General features: G+C 40.5%; 1 protein-coding gene across 2 annotated transcripts in view; it reads right to left on the bottom strand.

Moving 5' to 3' along the window:
* Positions 1 to 17,130, bottom strand: part of ULK4 (unc-51 like kinase 4) — a 511,789-nt gene that overhangs the window by 313,536 nt on the left and 181,123 nt on the right. For both annotated transcript variants that reach the window (XM_010835460.1, XM_010835461.1), the window contains one exon: positions 9,600 to 9,692. In XM_010835460.1, coding sequence (XP_010833762.1) covers positions 9,600 to 9,692 — 93 coding nt within the window. The remainder of the gene's footprint in view (positions 1 to 9,599; positions 9,693 to 17,130) is intronic.

Here is a 17,130-nt window from a genome sequence, read left to right as displayed (position 1 = left end):
TTTTCTCATGGTCTTTCTTTTTGTCTTCTTCTTCTGGGACCCCTATGATTCGAATGTTGTAGCGTTTAATATTGTCCTGGAGGTCTCTGAGATTGTCCTCATTTCTTTTAATTCGTTTTTCTTTTATCCTCTCTGATTCATTTATTTCTACCATTCTATCTTCTAATTCACTAATCCTATCTTCTACCTCTATTATTCTACTATTTGTTGCCTCCAGAGTGTTTTTAATTTCATTTATTGCATTATTCATTATATATTGACTCTTTTTTATTTCTTCTAGGTCCTTGTTAAACCTTTCTTGCATCTTCTCAATCCTTGTCTCCAGGCTATTTATCTGTGATTCCATTTTAATTTCAAGATTTTGGATCAATTTCACTATCATTATTTGGAATTCTTTATCAGGTAGATTCCCTATCTCTTCCTCTTTTGTTTGGTTTGGTGGGCATTTATCCTGTTCCTTTATCTGCTGGATATTCCTCTGTCTCTTCATCTTGTTTAAATTGCTGAGTTTGAGAGTCCTTTCTGTATTCTGGCAGTTTGTGGAGTTCTCTTTATTGTGGCGTTTCCTCGCTGTGTGTGGGTTTGTACAGGTGGCTTGTCAAGGTTTCCTGGTTAGGGAAGCTTGTGTTGGTGTTCTGGTGGGTGGAGCTGTGTTTCTTCTCTTTGTTCAGTCGCGCTGTGGGGAGGGAGGGAGGGATGCTGCAAACAAATGACACTGGTGTGCGCCCGCAGTGCCTCAGCCACACTGGGTCTGCCCCCGCTCATGGCACGTGTAGCCTCCCTGCCCACACTGCTCGGGCTCTAGGTTGTTCCGCCGGGAACAATCCGAGGCTGGCCCTGGGTTGCATGTACCTCCCAGGTCCAAGCCGCTCAGGTTCAGGCACTCAGGTAGTCCTCAGAGGCGCAGACTCAGTTGGGCCTGCGTTTTGTGCTCTTCCCAGGTCCGAGCAGCTCAGGTGATGAGGTGTTTGGCGAGCGCCAATGCTGCGACTTATCGCCTCCCCGCCACTCGGTTATCTGGGTGTAAAAGCGGCGCACCTTCTCAGGCAGATGTTGACCGTCCAGACCCCCAATAAATTTTAGTTAGCAAAGAAGCCAGTTTTATAGATAATGTCTCTCTGGGGCTGCGATTGCCCCCCTCCGGCTCTGGCTGCCTGTCACCGGAGGGGGGAGGTCCGCAGCCGGCTATCTCTGTTCAGTTCTTTGCTCCGTGCACGGGCTGGCGGTGTCCTAGGTTAGGGCCGGCTTTTCGCATGGTAGATATCCCACAGTCTGGTTTACTAGCCCAAATTATTTTGCTCAGAAAGTGCTCAGGGTATTCAGGCCAGACTCCCACTCTTAGCGATGCAGCCCACGCCGCGCCTCCCTGCCCAGCCCCCGCTTGCTAATGGCGGATGCAGGCGTCTGCGCTGCTTCTCCGCTGGGGGAGTTACCGTAGGGCTCGCAATCTGCGAGTTTTAATTGTTTATTTATTTTTTCTCCCTGTTATGCTACCCTCTGTGCTTCCAAAGCTCGGCACGGATTCGGCAATGAGAAGGTTTCCTGGTGTTTGGAAACTTCTCTCTTTTTAAGACTCCCTTCCTGGGACGGAACTCCGTCCCTCTCTCTTTTGTCTCTTTTATTGTCTTTAATATTTTTTCCTACCTCCTTTCAAAGAGTTGGGTTGCTTTTCTGGGTGCCTGATGTCCCCTGCCGGCATTCAGAAGTTGTTTTGTGGAATTTACTCGACGTTTAAATGCTCTTTTGATGAATTTGTGGGGGAGAAAGTGTTTTCCCCGTCCTACTCCTCCGCCATCTTGGCGCCTCCCCAACGAGGATTTTAATAAAGAATTAGAAAATATAAGAAGGATGCAACCAGAAATGAAGAATTAAATAAGTGAAATAAAAAACACCAGGAGTGAATAGCAGTCTGATACAAAAGAAGGCAAAAAGTAATTTGGAATACAAAATGATGGAAATCACCCTCAGAAAGGCAAAAAAAACCCAAAAAGGAACAGCTGAAGAGATTTGTAGAACAACATTAAACACACTGATATTCACATTATAGAGGTCTCACAAAGAGAAAAGGTGATCAAAAAGGTATTTGAGGAATTATACCTGAAAACTTGAAGAAGAAAAGAGATACACAAGTACAGGAACCAAGGAGGGTCCCAAGCAAGAGGAACCCAAACAGACCCAAATGAAGACATATCATAATTAAAATGGCAAAAATTAAAGACAGGGGAGGGGAAGGAGGACACTTCTGTTGCATTTTCTGTTGACCAGGTACTAATACCACCCCCATTTTCCAGATGAGGGAACTTAGGTTCAGTCAGGTTAAGAAACTGTGTCAAAATTATACAGCTAGTTAGGTTAAATTCCTTTAGGTGCTCCCATAACCTCCTGGATATGACTGTACCCTGAAATTGTTACACTGTCTTATGAAAGCCTATGGCTAGGGACCGCCCTGGCAGCTAGTGGTTAAGAATTTGCCTTCCGACGAAGGGGGTGAGTGTTTGATCCCTGGTCAGGAAGCTAAGATCCCACATGACTCACCGTCAAAAACTCGAAACACAAAGCAGAAGTAGTAGCGTAAAAATTCAATAAAGACTTTAAAAATGGTCCACATCAAAAAAAGAAAAAATCTTAATAAAGAAAGAATATGGGTGTACCTATGGCTGATTCTTGTTGATATAGGACAGAAAATCACAAAATCCTATAAAGCAATTATCCTTCAATTAAAAAAAATATTTTTTAATTAAAAAATAAAAAGAAAATCTATTGATAAATCTGTTTTCTCCACTAAACTCTAAGCACCTAGAGGGTGGTAAGAACTTTACCTTAATTATCACTTGTCCTAGCATCATTCAATGGTTGCTGAGTAGATATTTGATGAGTGAGTGAATGAACGAACAAAAGAACCAAAAACCAGTGAGGGAAGTCAGAAGAAGACTGGTGCCATACGCTAAGAAGTCACCAAGAACTTCCTCCAAGAAACCACTAAAGTTCCTTTCTTCTAAAGGGCATTTTTAAAAAATCTTGCCATAACACAAAGGGCTCTAACGATTTTTAAGCAAACTAAAATGATAATTCTTATACAGCATATTTTTTCTAATTTAGGGAAAGAGTTAAATGTTGCTCCAAAAGAATTCAAGAAGTTAAAATTTAATTTGTCTGCTATGGAAGGTTTGCTGAAAGCTGATTAGCTCTTAATGGAAACATGCTTGCAATGGCTTGGTGCACCCTACTGTAAAATTAAGGTGAGAGAAGAGGACAGAGCTCTGGGGAGTTCACACCTTCTATCAGACAGGAAAACTAAACCAACACTCATGCAAACAATTTACCTTTCTGCTATAAACCCAGGAATAAGCTAGATTCACCAGGGCCCTGTGGTTTTGTTTTTTTTTTTTTTTGATCATGCTCTTGGCCCTTATTTGAAGGGGAACAATAAATTCTCAATTGTACTATGTACTACAGCTAAGCTTTTAAAGAAGTCTTCATCTGCTAAGAATACCATAAAATAAGAACAATTAAAAAATAAATGTTGCACTTGACATAAAATGATTTCATGTTTCAATACTTATTGCTTGGTTCTCTAAACTCTTAATATGTACAATCTAAATTGACTATCTTTTTAAGAACATGATGCTAATGGATCTAATAAATTTATAAAAAATGGTTCATACTTATTTTTATATTACTAGAAACCTACTTACACATAAACCACTATAATATTGTAATTAGCCTCCAATTAAAATAAATAATTTTTAAAAACATATTAAAAAAAAATTAAGGCATCTACTCTTGATTGCACTGAAAAACGAAGCATTTTGCCTAAAAAAACCACTACTGCCAAGTCATTGGGGAAGATTTTATAGGTTAATACTTCCCTGGTGGCTCAGACGGTAAAGCGTCTGCCTGCAATGTGGGAGACCTAGGTTCAATCCCTGGGTTGGGAGGATCCCCTGGAGAAGGAAATGGCAACCCACTCCAATACTTTTGCCTGGAGAATCCCATGGATGGAGGAGCCTGGTGGGCTACAGTCCACAGGGTCGCAAAGAGTCGGACACGACTGAGCAACTTCACTTTCACTTTCTAGGTTAATGAGTTACTGTTTTAGGCACTTGCCCGAATTATGGGTGAGTGAACTTGTTTCAGGCCTAGCCCTAACTTTGTTTTGGTGACGGTAAGCAATTAAACATAGAATAATCACAAAAATTAATCTCCTATTAGATCACAAATAAAATCAAATAATAAAAATTAGAAATAGAACACTTCAATCTGGTCACAATGCAAACTAGAAATAAATAATGGACAAATTTCACATATCACACAGGCAAAGATCAAACACTTATATACACTAATTCTATAAAATTTTAGCAGAAATAGGCACTCTCTCACACATTTGGTACAGCCTAGACTGGGGGTAATTTGGCAACACCCCTAAAATTACAAACGCTTAGACCTGGGTTCCTGGTTTGCACGCTGTAATCACCTGGTGGGCTTCAAAGCTACTGTTGCTGGTGTCCAGTTTTAGAGACTGTGATTTAACTGGCCTGGAATAAGGCCTGGGGTTTAGACTTTTTAAAACATCCCCAGATGATACTATGTACCCTGGAGTGAAAAAATTACATTTTCAGTATTTGTCTTATGTATGTATGTTCACAAATACGATAAATAACCTACTTCATCAACCGCAGCTTTGTTTTATAATACCAATACATTAGAAAAACATAAATGTTCACCAAAAGATGACAAAATATGGAATATGCATAAAATGTAATATTATGTATCTGTTTTTTTAAAAAAGCACAGATGGTATGAGAATTATATGTCAACAAAGCTGTTACACTCATTTTTGGAAGTGAAGAACGGTGCAGTCAGCATCCACCACCTATGTGAAAGGCACGCACACCGGTCCAAAAGCGGCTGTCTCCTGGGGTGAAAATGTGCTTTTCTGTGTAAACTCTTTCAAATACTAAAATTTGAAATGCATTCTGTATTACCTCTTAAAATACATTTTAAAAGTTAAAATGAAACATAAAATCAGTCTGGTCATATTATTCTCCACACAAACAGAATCTTCATCAGCTAACAATCCAAGGGGCATAAAGGGAAATTCTGGAATGATGGAAATACTCTATCTTGATCATGATAATAATTCCACAATTGAGTATGTTTCTCAAAACTCAGAGACCTGCATACCTAAAATGCACATATTTTACTGTATAGAGACTTATACTTCAATAAAACCTGACGTTTAAAAAATTTTTAAAGCTTATGTGACAACCAGACCTCTTGACCAATGCTAGTAAGAATGTAAATTGGTACAACCAGTAAGGAAAACTGCTTGGTAATATCTACTGGATCAGGGCAAGCACAAGTTCTGTGAGCCAGTACTTCCACTCTAGAATGAATACTCAATGGAGACACATACACAGATCCACCAAGGAGAACATAAAGTAATACTCATGGTCATGCTACTCACAATGGCAAAAAAAACACAAATAGGAACAGTGCAGACATTGTACAAGTAAAACTGGATTAGCAAACTGTAGTGTATTTGTGCAATGCACAGCCAGGCAGGAAGTTTCCCTTTAAAGAGTGGCATTGCCAAGACCAAGAACTGATGGCAAAGAGCATGAGCAAAAAGCAAAATACCAATGGCCCTTAACCATATAAAGAAATATTCAACTTCACTCATGAAAAGGAAAATGCAAATAAAAATTACAAGGGAATAATCTATCTCATCACATTGGCACATTCCAAAATTTAACAACGAACTCTGATGGCAGGGTTGTAGGGAACCAGGCATCCTCAAACATATCCTTTGAAGATGTAAAATGGTAAAATCTCCACATAGGGCAGGGGATTCCCCAGAGGCTCAGCTGGTAAAGAATCCGCCTGCCAATGCAGGACATGCAAGAGAAACGAGTTCGATCTCTGGGTCAGGAAGATCCACTGGAGGAGGAAATGACAACCCACTCCAGTATTCTTGTCTGGAAAATCCCACAGACAGAGGAGCCTGGTGGGCTACAGTCCACGGGGTAGCAAAGAGTTGGATACGACTAACTGTACATGCCCAGGACACATATAGGGCAATGTGTCCAAATCTTAAGAAAAAAAAAATTTAAGTGCATTTATTTTTTGATACACAAATACCATAGCTACAGATTTATCCTGTAAGATGTACATGCATACTAAAAAATGATGCATGGATAAGATTATTCACTGTTCATTATTATTCTATCAATCCTTTGACAGAGCAAACAATGTGGAACAACCCATCTCTCTCTATTAGACATCAATGAGATGAAGTATGCTACATCCATACAATGGAAGGTTTTATAACTGTGAAACTCAATGTGGAAGCCCTCTATGTATCCATAAAGAAACAAAATTGGGGGGAAAAGTCATACAGTAGAAAAACATACCTAATACGCTATTTGTGTGTGAAAGGGAGAAATGAGAAAATACACAGAGCTATTAATTTGCCTTCGGACATAAAATGAGTAAAAGTAGTCAACCACACACAATATAATAGGAAGATGAGGAAAGGACGTGGTGGACAGAGGAAGGAACTGCTCTTCTCAGCATGTTGTATCTTTTCCCCAAATAGAAATTTATTATCCATTTCAAAATGTTGGACTGACAAATCATTTTTTGGAAAAAAAAGAAAAAAGAAAGAAAATCTAGTTAGGGAAATAAAAACTTTCTTTCCCCCACCCCCACTTCAAGGTGTATGAATGGATTTTTGCAAGATGCACACAGGTTGGTAGGACCCACAGGATCTAGGACCTCCATTTAGAAAGATGGGGGGAGAGGGAGAGAGCAGGTGCGTGGTAATAGCCCTGTAATGCTTTGCTCTTGACCTCTGGAGCCTCAGTCAAAACCAACATGGGACAGCTCTTATTTTTATATCCTGTTTCAAGAGAAAAGGCAAACAGAAGAGAATAGTGAATATAGAAAGAGACTCTACAAAAGGCAAAAGTGATTATTAAACGAGGTTTGGGGGTGATAAATAATTTCAGTTTACAAAATTTTTAGGATATTTTTGTAGAACAACATTCAAAATGAATCTTGCCCTGTCAAACTGTTACACAGCTGTGTTTATTACAGCTGTAACATAATTTAATTTTAAAATCATTGTTCTCATTTTAAAACTTACTTGCTTAGGCTGAAATCTTTGCACATATATGCATTTTTCTCTAGAATAGATACTTAGAAGTAGAACTGAAGGCTGAAAGCTATGCACTTTTCACAGTTTAATTATAGTGAATAAATATTAAGAGGTTCCAGATTACCAGTAGATAAGTAAAAGCAAAATAAAACAAAATCCCATTTCCATCCGTAAGTTGGCAAAGATCGCCGAAGTATGAATAAATACTGATAAAGATCTTCAAATAATTTTGATATATGAAAATGCAAATTTCAGTAAAACACATACCCAATGATACTATCTATGATTGTTTAAAATATGACCACTACAAAGAGAAGCTATTTCAGTATATTCACATTGAATTTAAATAGCCCCTCAAAAGTTCAAGAAGGACACCCACCAAAATAATAATAAGTATTATTATTTTGGCAAAGATTTGTGTATCAGTGGTGGGGAATAAGGAAGCCCAGGGTACCACTTGGTTATATTACTGGAATTTAATATAAAAATAAGATACTCAAATATTAATTATGCAAGGAAAACAAACAAAAAAGTTTATAAAAATTAATCCACTGAATTCTGCTTGTAAATCTTTTTTCAAAAGAATAAACTGACTTCTAAACCTAGGGTCTAATCATTTTGAAATAAAAAGATTTTAGGTCATCAATTATCTGCTTCTACTTCACTATACTTTTTCCCCTCAATATGAAAAAGTCCAATGTATTTAATAAAGAATTGGCAAGAAGAGGAAGTAGTCTCAAAAACATGTCTCATGAAAGAACACGAGTCAACTTAAAAAAAAAGAAATACAATCCATTCAATCTAATGAAGGGATAAAATTAGTACATAATGAGTCCAGGAAAGAAACAACTACCTGAATTTGGCTTTAATTTCTAACACAGATTCACTCTTCAGACTTAAATTTCTTCTGTAGGAAGAGAAAATGGTGCCTTCTAAATCAGAAATTTTGGAAGACTCACTGGACAGAGTTTTGAAAGGCTACAGAAACACTGGATCAAGAACTGCCAAGGACATAAAAGGGTTACTTAAGTGTTCTCCAAGTTCTTTTGCAATGTGACAGCCAGACTACATGGTCACATTTACATGTCACTCTCTGGAAATGAACATGGCCACCCACAGGACATGGGCCTGAGTTCTGCAGTAGCGCCAGCACTGTGGCTGACCTGTGACTGGGTCAAGGTACATGCCAGGCATGGCACACCCCCTGCAAAGGTTGTCTTAGTTCAGACTGCCACTCAATACAGATACTCTACAAAGAGCCTTTCTTGTCCAGCATTAATGGTCGTTCATCACTATGTACAGATGTGAGAGTTGGACCATAAAGAAGCCTGAGCACCAAAGAACTGATGCTTTTGAACTGTGGTGTTGGAGAAGACTCTTGAGAGTCCCTTGGACAACAATGAGATCAAACAAGTCAATCCTAAAGGAAATTAACCCTGAATATTCATTGAAAGGATAGATGCTCAAAATCCAACACTCTGGCCACCTGATGAGAAGAGCTGACTCATCGGAAAAGACCCTGATGCTGGGAAAGAATGAGGGCAGGAGAAGGGGGCAACAGAGGATGAAATGGTTGGATGGCACCACTGACTCAATGGACATGAGTTTGAGCAAATTTGGGGAGATGGTAAAGAAAAGGGAAGCCTGGTGTGCTACAGTCCATGGGGTCACAAAGAGTCAGACAAGACTGAGTGACTGAACAAAAACACCACCACCACTATGCAGGACGGGTAAACAGCAGACTGGCTGAAATCCAGGTGGCTGCAACTGTGTGGTTTAGTTCTTTAAGAAAGACTGAAGGACAGCTCTTCAGGTGCACTGTACCTACAGGTACAGGATCCAAACCCACAGGGTCAGACATCACCCACACAACCCACACAATCAAGATCGCTGTTCCTCTTTGAAAGCGACAACTGTTCTCCTGCCCTTCTGCAGACCTGGGTGCTCTTTGACCAGTCCTTGCTTGCAAGACTGAAGCAGTTGCCGCTGCTCTAGCAACTAATTTGGTGTCATCAGAGGTGGTGTCTTCCATAAAGGCAAAAAGCTTTCAACTACTCAATGAAAGTATGTCAACTTAAAATAGTTGAAAAGTTACAGTCAATAAATATGACAGGGACTTAATAAATAACCATTCAGTACAATGAGTTAACAACTCACTTTTTAAAAAGTACATGTGCTCGTATTTTCTCTTCAAAGAATTTATAATCTTAGAGCATTATGGATTCCACAATATGCAAACTCCAGCAAAGAATAAAAATATGAGAACAGAATCCAAAACACCATAGATCATAGATATTACAAGCCATAAAACATGACAAATTATCACTTTGGTAACCAAACTTGATTCTTGTATAATCTCATCATCTTTAACATTTTTCAGAACACATAAAATTCACTTTATAGATGAGAAACAAAAAATGAAAGTCTGCAGTGACAGTACCTGGTAAAAGTCGGGTTGTGCTCAGTCATGGCAACTAGCAGCTTCAGAGCATATGCTGGTACAGGGTCCGGCTGCATGAGGATGTGTTCATATCTGAAAGGACAACATGATTAAAAAGCACTCAGTGCTTTTCTCATTGTAGGTTTCCTCTGATCAACAGAAACAATATTCCAAGAGTTTCTAACATGTTTCCCAAAAAAGCAGATACTGAAATAAGTGTATGAGCTACACCTGCACTTGCCAGTGGTGGTCAGTGATGACACTCACCTACCACTCAGAGCATGGGCGCTGCTGCGGGTGCTGCTGCTGCTAAGTCACTTCAGTCGTGTCCGACTCTGTGCGACTCCACAGACAGCAGCCCACCAGGCTCCCCCGTCCCTGGGATTGTCCAGGCAAGAACACTGGAGTGGGTTGCCATTTCCTTCTCCAATGCATGAAAGTGAAAGTGAAGTCGCTCAGTAGTGTCCGACTCTTAGTGACCCCATGGACTGTGGCCTACCAGGCTCCTCCGTCCATGGGATTTTCCAGGCAAGAGTACTGGAGTAGGGTGCCATCACCTTCTCCGACATGGGTGCTGGAAAGATTCAATGAGACAATTCAGCTAAAATGATCAGTACAGTCTACCCACATAAGAAGAGACTCAGAAATTTTAGCATTTGTCTTGGGTGTCACAAAACTACCTCACATTCAGAGATTCTAGAGGACTCATGAGAACCATGTATGGTTGTACTCATAGTACAGACTTAGTACAACAAAGGCACAGAGCTGAATCATAAGGGAGACAGACACGGGTGGAGCTGGAAGATTCCCTGTGCAAGCTTCCTCAACCTCTCTCCCTTCCACAAGGGGTCACACAGCATGCTCTTTCTCCCAGCCATCAAACTGCAGCATGTATGTGTGATGTTACCACCCAAGGAAGTCCATTACAGACTCACGGGACCTCAATAATACTCAATACTCAAGGTATTATTGCGTGGGGCTGGTCACACAGGCAACCTCAGTTTAGTCGCTTAGTCATGTCCGACTCTTTGTAATCCCATAGACTGTAGCACATCAGGCTTCCCTGTCCATCACCGACTCCTGGAGCTTAGTCAAATTTATGTCCATCGAGTCGGTGATGCCTTTCAACCATCGCAACCTTGGTTGTCCCCTTCTCCTCCGGCCTTCAATCTCTCCCAGCAGCAGGGTCTTTTCCAGTAAATCAGTTCTTCGCATCCAGTGGCCAAAGTATTGGAGATCCAGCATCAGTCCTTCCAATGAATATTCAGGACTGATTTTCTTTAGGGATGACTGGTTTGATCTCCTTGCAGTCCAAGGCATGCTCAAGAGTTTTCTCCAACACCACAGTTCAAAAGAATCAATTCTTTGGTGCTCAGCTTTCTTTACGGTCCAACACCCACATCCATACACGACTACTGGAAAAACCATAGCTTTGACTAGATGGACCTTTGTTGGCAAAGTAATATTTCTGCTTTTTAATATGCTGTCTACATTGGTCATTGCTTTTCTTCCGAGGAACAACTGTCTTTTAGTTTCATGGCTGCAGTCACCATCTGCAGTGATTTTGGAGCCCAAGAAAATAAAGTCTCTCACTGTTTCCCTTGTTTCAAGTGATGGTCTTGATCACTGCCTCCTGTACAGTGTCACGAACCTCCATCCATAGTTCTTCAGGCACTCTATCTATCAGATCTAATCCCTTGAATCTGTCTGTCATTCCACTGTATAATCATAAGGCATTTTATTTAGGTCATACCTGAATAGCCTAGTGGTTTTCCCTATGTTTTTCAATTTAAGTCTGAAGCCACAGTCAGCTCCCAGTCTTGTTTTTGCTGACTATATAGAGCTTCTCCATCTTTGGCTGCAAAGAATATAATCAATCTGATTTCAGTATTGACCATCTGGTGATGTCCATGTGTAGAGTCTTCTCTTGTGTTGCTGGAAGAGGGTATTTGCTATGACCACTGCATTCTCTTGGCAAAACTCTGACAGCCTTTGCCCTGCCTCATTTTGTACTCCAAGGCCAAATTTCCTGTTACTCCAGGTATCTGTTGACTTCCTCCTTTTTGCATTCCAGTCCCCCATGATGAAAAGGACATCTTTTTTGGATGTTAGTTCTAGAAGGTCTTGCAGGTCATCATAAAACCGTTCAACTTCAGCTTCTTCAGCATTAGTGGTTGGGACATAGACTTGGATTACATAGGCAATGTAACATGTATCAAAGTCCTAGACTTTCCAAATGGAAGCAGGCATCTGGCATAAACCATGTCATCTGCACGGACAGTTTAGATACAGTGGACTACATACCCTCATTAGCTAAACACTGACGGGCGGCTCTCTGGGAGCCTGGCTCCAGGATGGCAGCCAAGGGCCACCCTTGCAAGTAGACCTTTCTCAGAAGAGCGGTCTCAGGCCTGCCATGTCAACTGTTTTCTGCACTGCATGCTTATTTATACCCTAGAGCCTGAAGTGCAAAGTATGACCACAGATCATAAAACTCAAAATGCCATCATCAGAAGTTTTCACAACAAAGCCAGGCTGTGCTCTCATGTTATTTGCTATTAATAGAAAAAGAATTGGACTAAACACTGTGTCTGGCCTACTTAGGTTGAGCTATGCAGTAAACAGCCCCATGCAGATGCTCAATTAATAAGCACTGAACGAATGAATGAACAAATAGACAGACTAACCCATCAACTTTACAACTTAACTCTCTGAAACAACTAACAAGGAAGCAAAACGTCTCCAAAAATCCAAAATGTGTATTTAAAATTCCATGATGTGGAGCGAAAGCTTTATCATCTAGAGAACAGGGCCCCAGGCTCTTACTCAGAGCCTATTTACTCTCATTTTGGAAATCACTGCATAATAAGCTTAATTATGCAGCCTCTGAGCCCACAATGATTTTAAAAAAAAGAGCCAAGTAAAGGGAGGAAAGGGACTATTACAGAAAGGCAACCCAAGAATTAAAAGAAGCGCAGCTTGAAAGCATAGGAAACACGAAAGAAAGCAAACCCAAGAACTCCTAGCAGAGAGCAGTTCAGGGAGCATTTAACACAGGGGAAGCGGGCGCTCAGTCCCCAGTGGAACCTGAGGGCCCATTATGCACCACAGTGTTCAACATGGGGGCAGTGAATCAAGGAAATGTTAAATTGGGTAGACTGCTCTGTTTAAGGAGTCAGAAACTACCATGTTTTAGTAATTTTTCTTATGAAATATTTTTAAATTGTAGCAATTAGAGATTTGCCTGTGTATGATAAAGACAGAAGACAAAACACCAATTGTTCATGATAAAATTATAAATAAAACAGTAATAAAGAGAATGTTAAAAAAAAATACAGCAAAAACACACATAAGTAACTTTAAGAATGAAAAAATCAAATTGATGAGAGTAAGACATTCTATCATATGAAAAAAAACAAAAATCAAGGAACATTTTTGGAGGTGAAAAAAATGTATTTGTGAAGCTTACAATTCAGAATTTTTTCAAAACAGGAACAACACAGCATTATCCCTTTCTCTAATAGTTTTATGAAATAAAAAGCTCTTATCCTAAATTGGTGACACCCAAGCCTACCTTTAGGTTCAGTGATTTGCTAGGTGGGCTCACAGAACTCAGAAAAGTTGTTGTATTCCTAAGTATGGTTTCTTACAGAAAAAGGATAATGGGTTAAAATCAGCAAAGATGAAAGACATAGGGTAGAGCCCAGGGGGACCAGGCACAAGCTTCTCGTTGTCCTCTCCCAGTGCAGCTGTGTGGACAGGGCTCGGTCCTCCCAGCAGCAATGTGTGGTAGCATATGTAAAGAACTCCCAGCCAGGAAAGAACAGGATGCAGGGTTTTATTAGGGGTCAGTTCCTTAGGCATAGAGTACCTTAGTGACTGACCTCTGTCTCCAGCCCCTTTGGGAGTCAGAGTCAAAATGCCCCACTGTAATTCACACTGTTATCCAGAAATATGTGGCATGGCTCAAGGCCCCAGGGATACAGAGACTCTCTTATCTGGCAAAAATATTCCAAAGCCTCAGAACTACTCTTCCACAAGGCAGTCAAGTGCCAGTTTCTTCATCGTGTGCAGGATCTGAACCATGCCCCACCTGCTAAGCAAAGCCTTCATAGCACATATACTTAACAGGGAAATAGAGGCACTGCTGAGTTTAGAGAGCGGCAGTAGAGTCAGAGGTAAGAGAACAATGAGCTCTTCCACTGGTTACTAGTATTTGGAAATCGTCGGCCAGAGACTTTCAACTGACGAGGGGGTAACAAACTTCTTATGAGTCACTCACCTACTCTGGACAGCCTCCCCACCCCCACTCCCAGACTTATTGGAATCACTGAGGAAAAGACTACAAACTTATGAATTTTAAAAAGCTTCCCATGTGATGTAACTCATGTGCTTGTACAGAACGTACAGGAGGATAAATAGACAAATAGTTAGAAATATAATAGAGAAAACAATCTCAAGAGGACTGAAAAATATGAAATATTTTTAAATGGACTGAACATGTAGAGCCTACATTTAAAAACAAAACACCGATGAAACTTTCAGTGTCTGAAATACAATACAAATGTGTTGAGGCTGTCTGAGGTTATCTAACCTTGAAACAGAAGAGAAGGACGAAGCTTGCACCAGCCTATGCGTGACAATTTTCCCCAAGAACGTTGCTGTTTTTCTCCCCTTGTAAAAGAAGGGCAAAACAAATAAGGGATCTGTTCAGAATAGAAATATTGATATGCTGAATATATTTTAGTTTAATCAAAGATAGGTCTGTAATAGCCAGCAAAAATTAGCCCCCAAAATGCTGAGATATATTAAGCTTGTCTTCTCAAGAGAGATAAAGTGACCGAGCTGATAGTAAATGGATTTTGCACTCCTTTGAATGACACTTGTCGGAAAAAAACAAAAACAAACAAACAAAAGAAACAATGATAATCCAGACTCCTGAAATGGCTATAAAGGAGAGTGACCAGTGAGGAGTGGCCCATCTGGATGGCCGGGGGCTGGAAGGAGCACTCTGAGTGCCATGAGCCAGAGACTGAGATTGTTATCAGCATAAAAGCATGCTGTCCATATAGGAACCCAAGACCAGGCCCACTCTTTTACTTCTAGGATCCTCCCCAGATAAGGAGTCTTTGCTAGGTCCGAAACAGTTAGAAATCAAGGGAGGAAAGCCATTCATACTAAATTCTCTGAGAGGAGAGAAAGCTTTTAAAATCACATTTGGGGATTTAAGGGACAGACGCTTCCCTACCTTGTGAAGTGTCTGCAGAAACCAGTGTCCAATGAGACAGTCTGGCAGAACATTTAAACAGACTAGCTAAATAACTATGGATTATTGTGAGAAGTTGTTCTGGGAGTGTGACCAAAGAACTGGCCAAATGGAAAGAAGGGCCTATTTGACTGAGGCAAAGGGGAGGCACAATGTCATAACGAAGTCCACTATGCTGGAATTAAACCCTGAACTCACATTTCACGTGTCAGTGGAGAATTTGGGAGAAAAGAGTGATTCCAGAAAATCCAAAGGACTTTAAGGGATACAATAAGGAAGAGCCTGCTAAACGAAAAGCTGAAGCACTTTACAAAGCCACTAGTACTCTTAAGTTCTAGTAGGGTGGAATCAAGAATAGACACAAATTAAAAGGAAAGAAAGGTGATGCAACACTGGACAAGAAAGAGTCATCACAGAAAGGAAGACAGAACAGTCAGGCCACATCTTATGAAAATATATCATCAATAAATTAAAAATTCAAGTAAAAATTTTTTTTAACTTTGCTGAAGTACTAAAATGAGTTAACATTCACATATTCATGAGTGAGAAGGCCTCCACAGCATGACAACAAATGAGAAATGAACCCCAAAATCTCACAGCTTTCAAGTTTTAAAGTAGTAAGTATTTCCCAATGACAAAATCACCATAAACAAATTAGGGAAAATTTATTTACAGAATTTTTGTATATTTTATATATTCTTAATATATGAAGAGCTATTTGCAAACCAATAACAATCCCACAGTGGTGGAGGGAGGAAAAAAATCCACCTAAGAAGAATATAAATGGCCAGCAAACATGGGGGGATGGCCAACATCATGAGTATCAGAAGGAATGCAAGCTGAAGCTAGTAAGAGTACAGAAAAATAGGCAATTTCATAAAGGGAAACTGGTCATATACACCGTTTGCTATCTTTGGAAAAAACTGCCCAAACATGATGAATGTATGTAATTTTTAACACAGTGCTTCCACCTCTGGAGATTCAACAAAAAGAAATCAGCATGCCCCCAAAGATATAGCCCTGAAAATGGCCTAGCAGGTAAATATAATAGTGAAACACTGCTATCCCACTTTGAAGGCCAGGAAGGGCGGCGGTGAGGAGATACCCCTCGTCCAAGGTAAGGAGTAGCGGCTAAGCTTTGCTGGAGCAGCCGTGAAGAGATACCCCACGCCCAAGGTAAGAGAAACCCAAGTAAGATGGTAGGTGTTGCAAGGGGGCATCAGAGGGCAGACACACCGAAACCATAATCACAGAAAACTAGTCAACCTAATCACACTAAGACCACAGCCTTGTCTAACTCAATGAAACTAAGCCATGCCCGTGGGGCAACCCAAGACGGGTGGGTCATGGTGGAGAGATTTGACAGAATGTGGTCCGCTGGAGAAGGGAATGGCAAACCACTTCAGTATTCTTGCCTTGAGAACCCCATGAACAGTATGAAAAGGCAAAATCATAGGATACTGAAAGAGGAACTCCCCAGGTCAAGAGGTGACCAATATGCTACTGGAGATCAGTGGAGAAATAACTCCAGAAAGAATGAAGGGATGGAGCCAAAGCAAAAACAATACCCAGCTGTGGATGTGACTGGTGACAGAAGCAAGGTCCGATGCTGTAAAGAGCAATATTGCATAGGAACCTGGAATGTCAGGTCCATGAATCAAGGCAAATTGGAAGTGGTCAAACAAGACATAGCAAGAGTGAATGTCGACATTCTAGGAATCAGCGAACTGAAACGGACTGGAATTGGTGAATTTAACTCAGATGACCATTATGTCTACTATTGCGGGCAGGAATCCCTTAGAAGAAATGGAGTGGCCATCATGGTCAACAAAAGAGTCCGAAATGCAGTACTTGGATGCAATCTCAAAAACGACAGAATGATCTCTGTTCGTTTCCAAGGCAAACCATTCAATATCACAGTAATCCAAGTCTATGCCCCAACCAGTAGTGCTGAAGAAGCTGAAGTTGAATGGTTCTATGAAGACCTACAAGACCTTTTAGAACTAACACCCCAAAAAGATGTCCTTTTCATTATAGGGGACTGGAATGCAAAAGGAGGAAGTCAAGAAACACCTGGAGTAATAGGCAAATTTGGCCTTGGAGTACAGAATGAAGCAGGGCAAAGACTAATAGAGTTTTGCCAAGAAAATGCACTGGTCATAACAAACACCCTCTTCCAACAATACAAGAGAAGACTCTATACATGGACATCACCAGATGGTCAACACCGAAATCAGATTGATTATATTCTTTGCAGCCAAAGAT

Source organism: Bison bison, unplaced genomic scaffold (genome assembly GCF_000754665.1).
Source record: "Bison bison bison isolate TAMUID 2011002044 unplaced genomic scaffold, Bison_UMD1.0 scf7180017864043, whole genome shotgun sequence".
Taxonomy (NCBI): Eukaryota; Metazoa; Chordata; class Mammalia; order Artiodactyla; family Bovidae; genus Bison; species Bison bison.
This window is presented reverse-complemented; position numbering and strand designations above follow the sequence as displayed.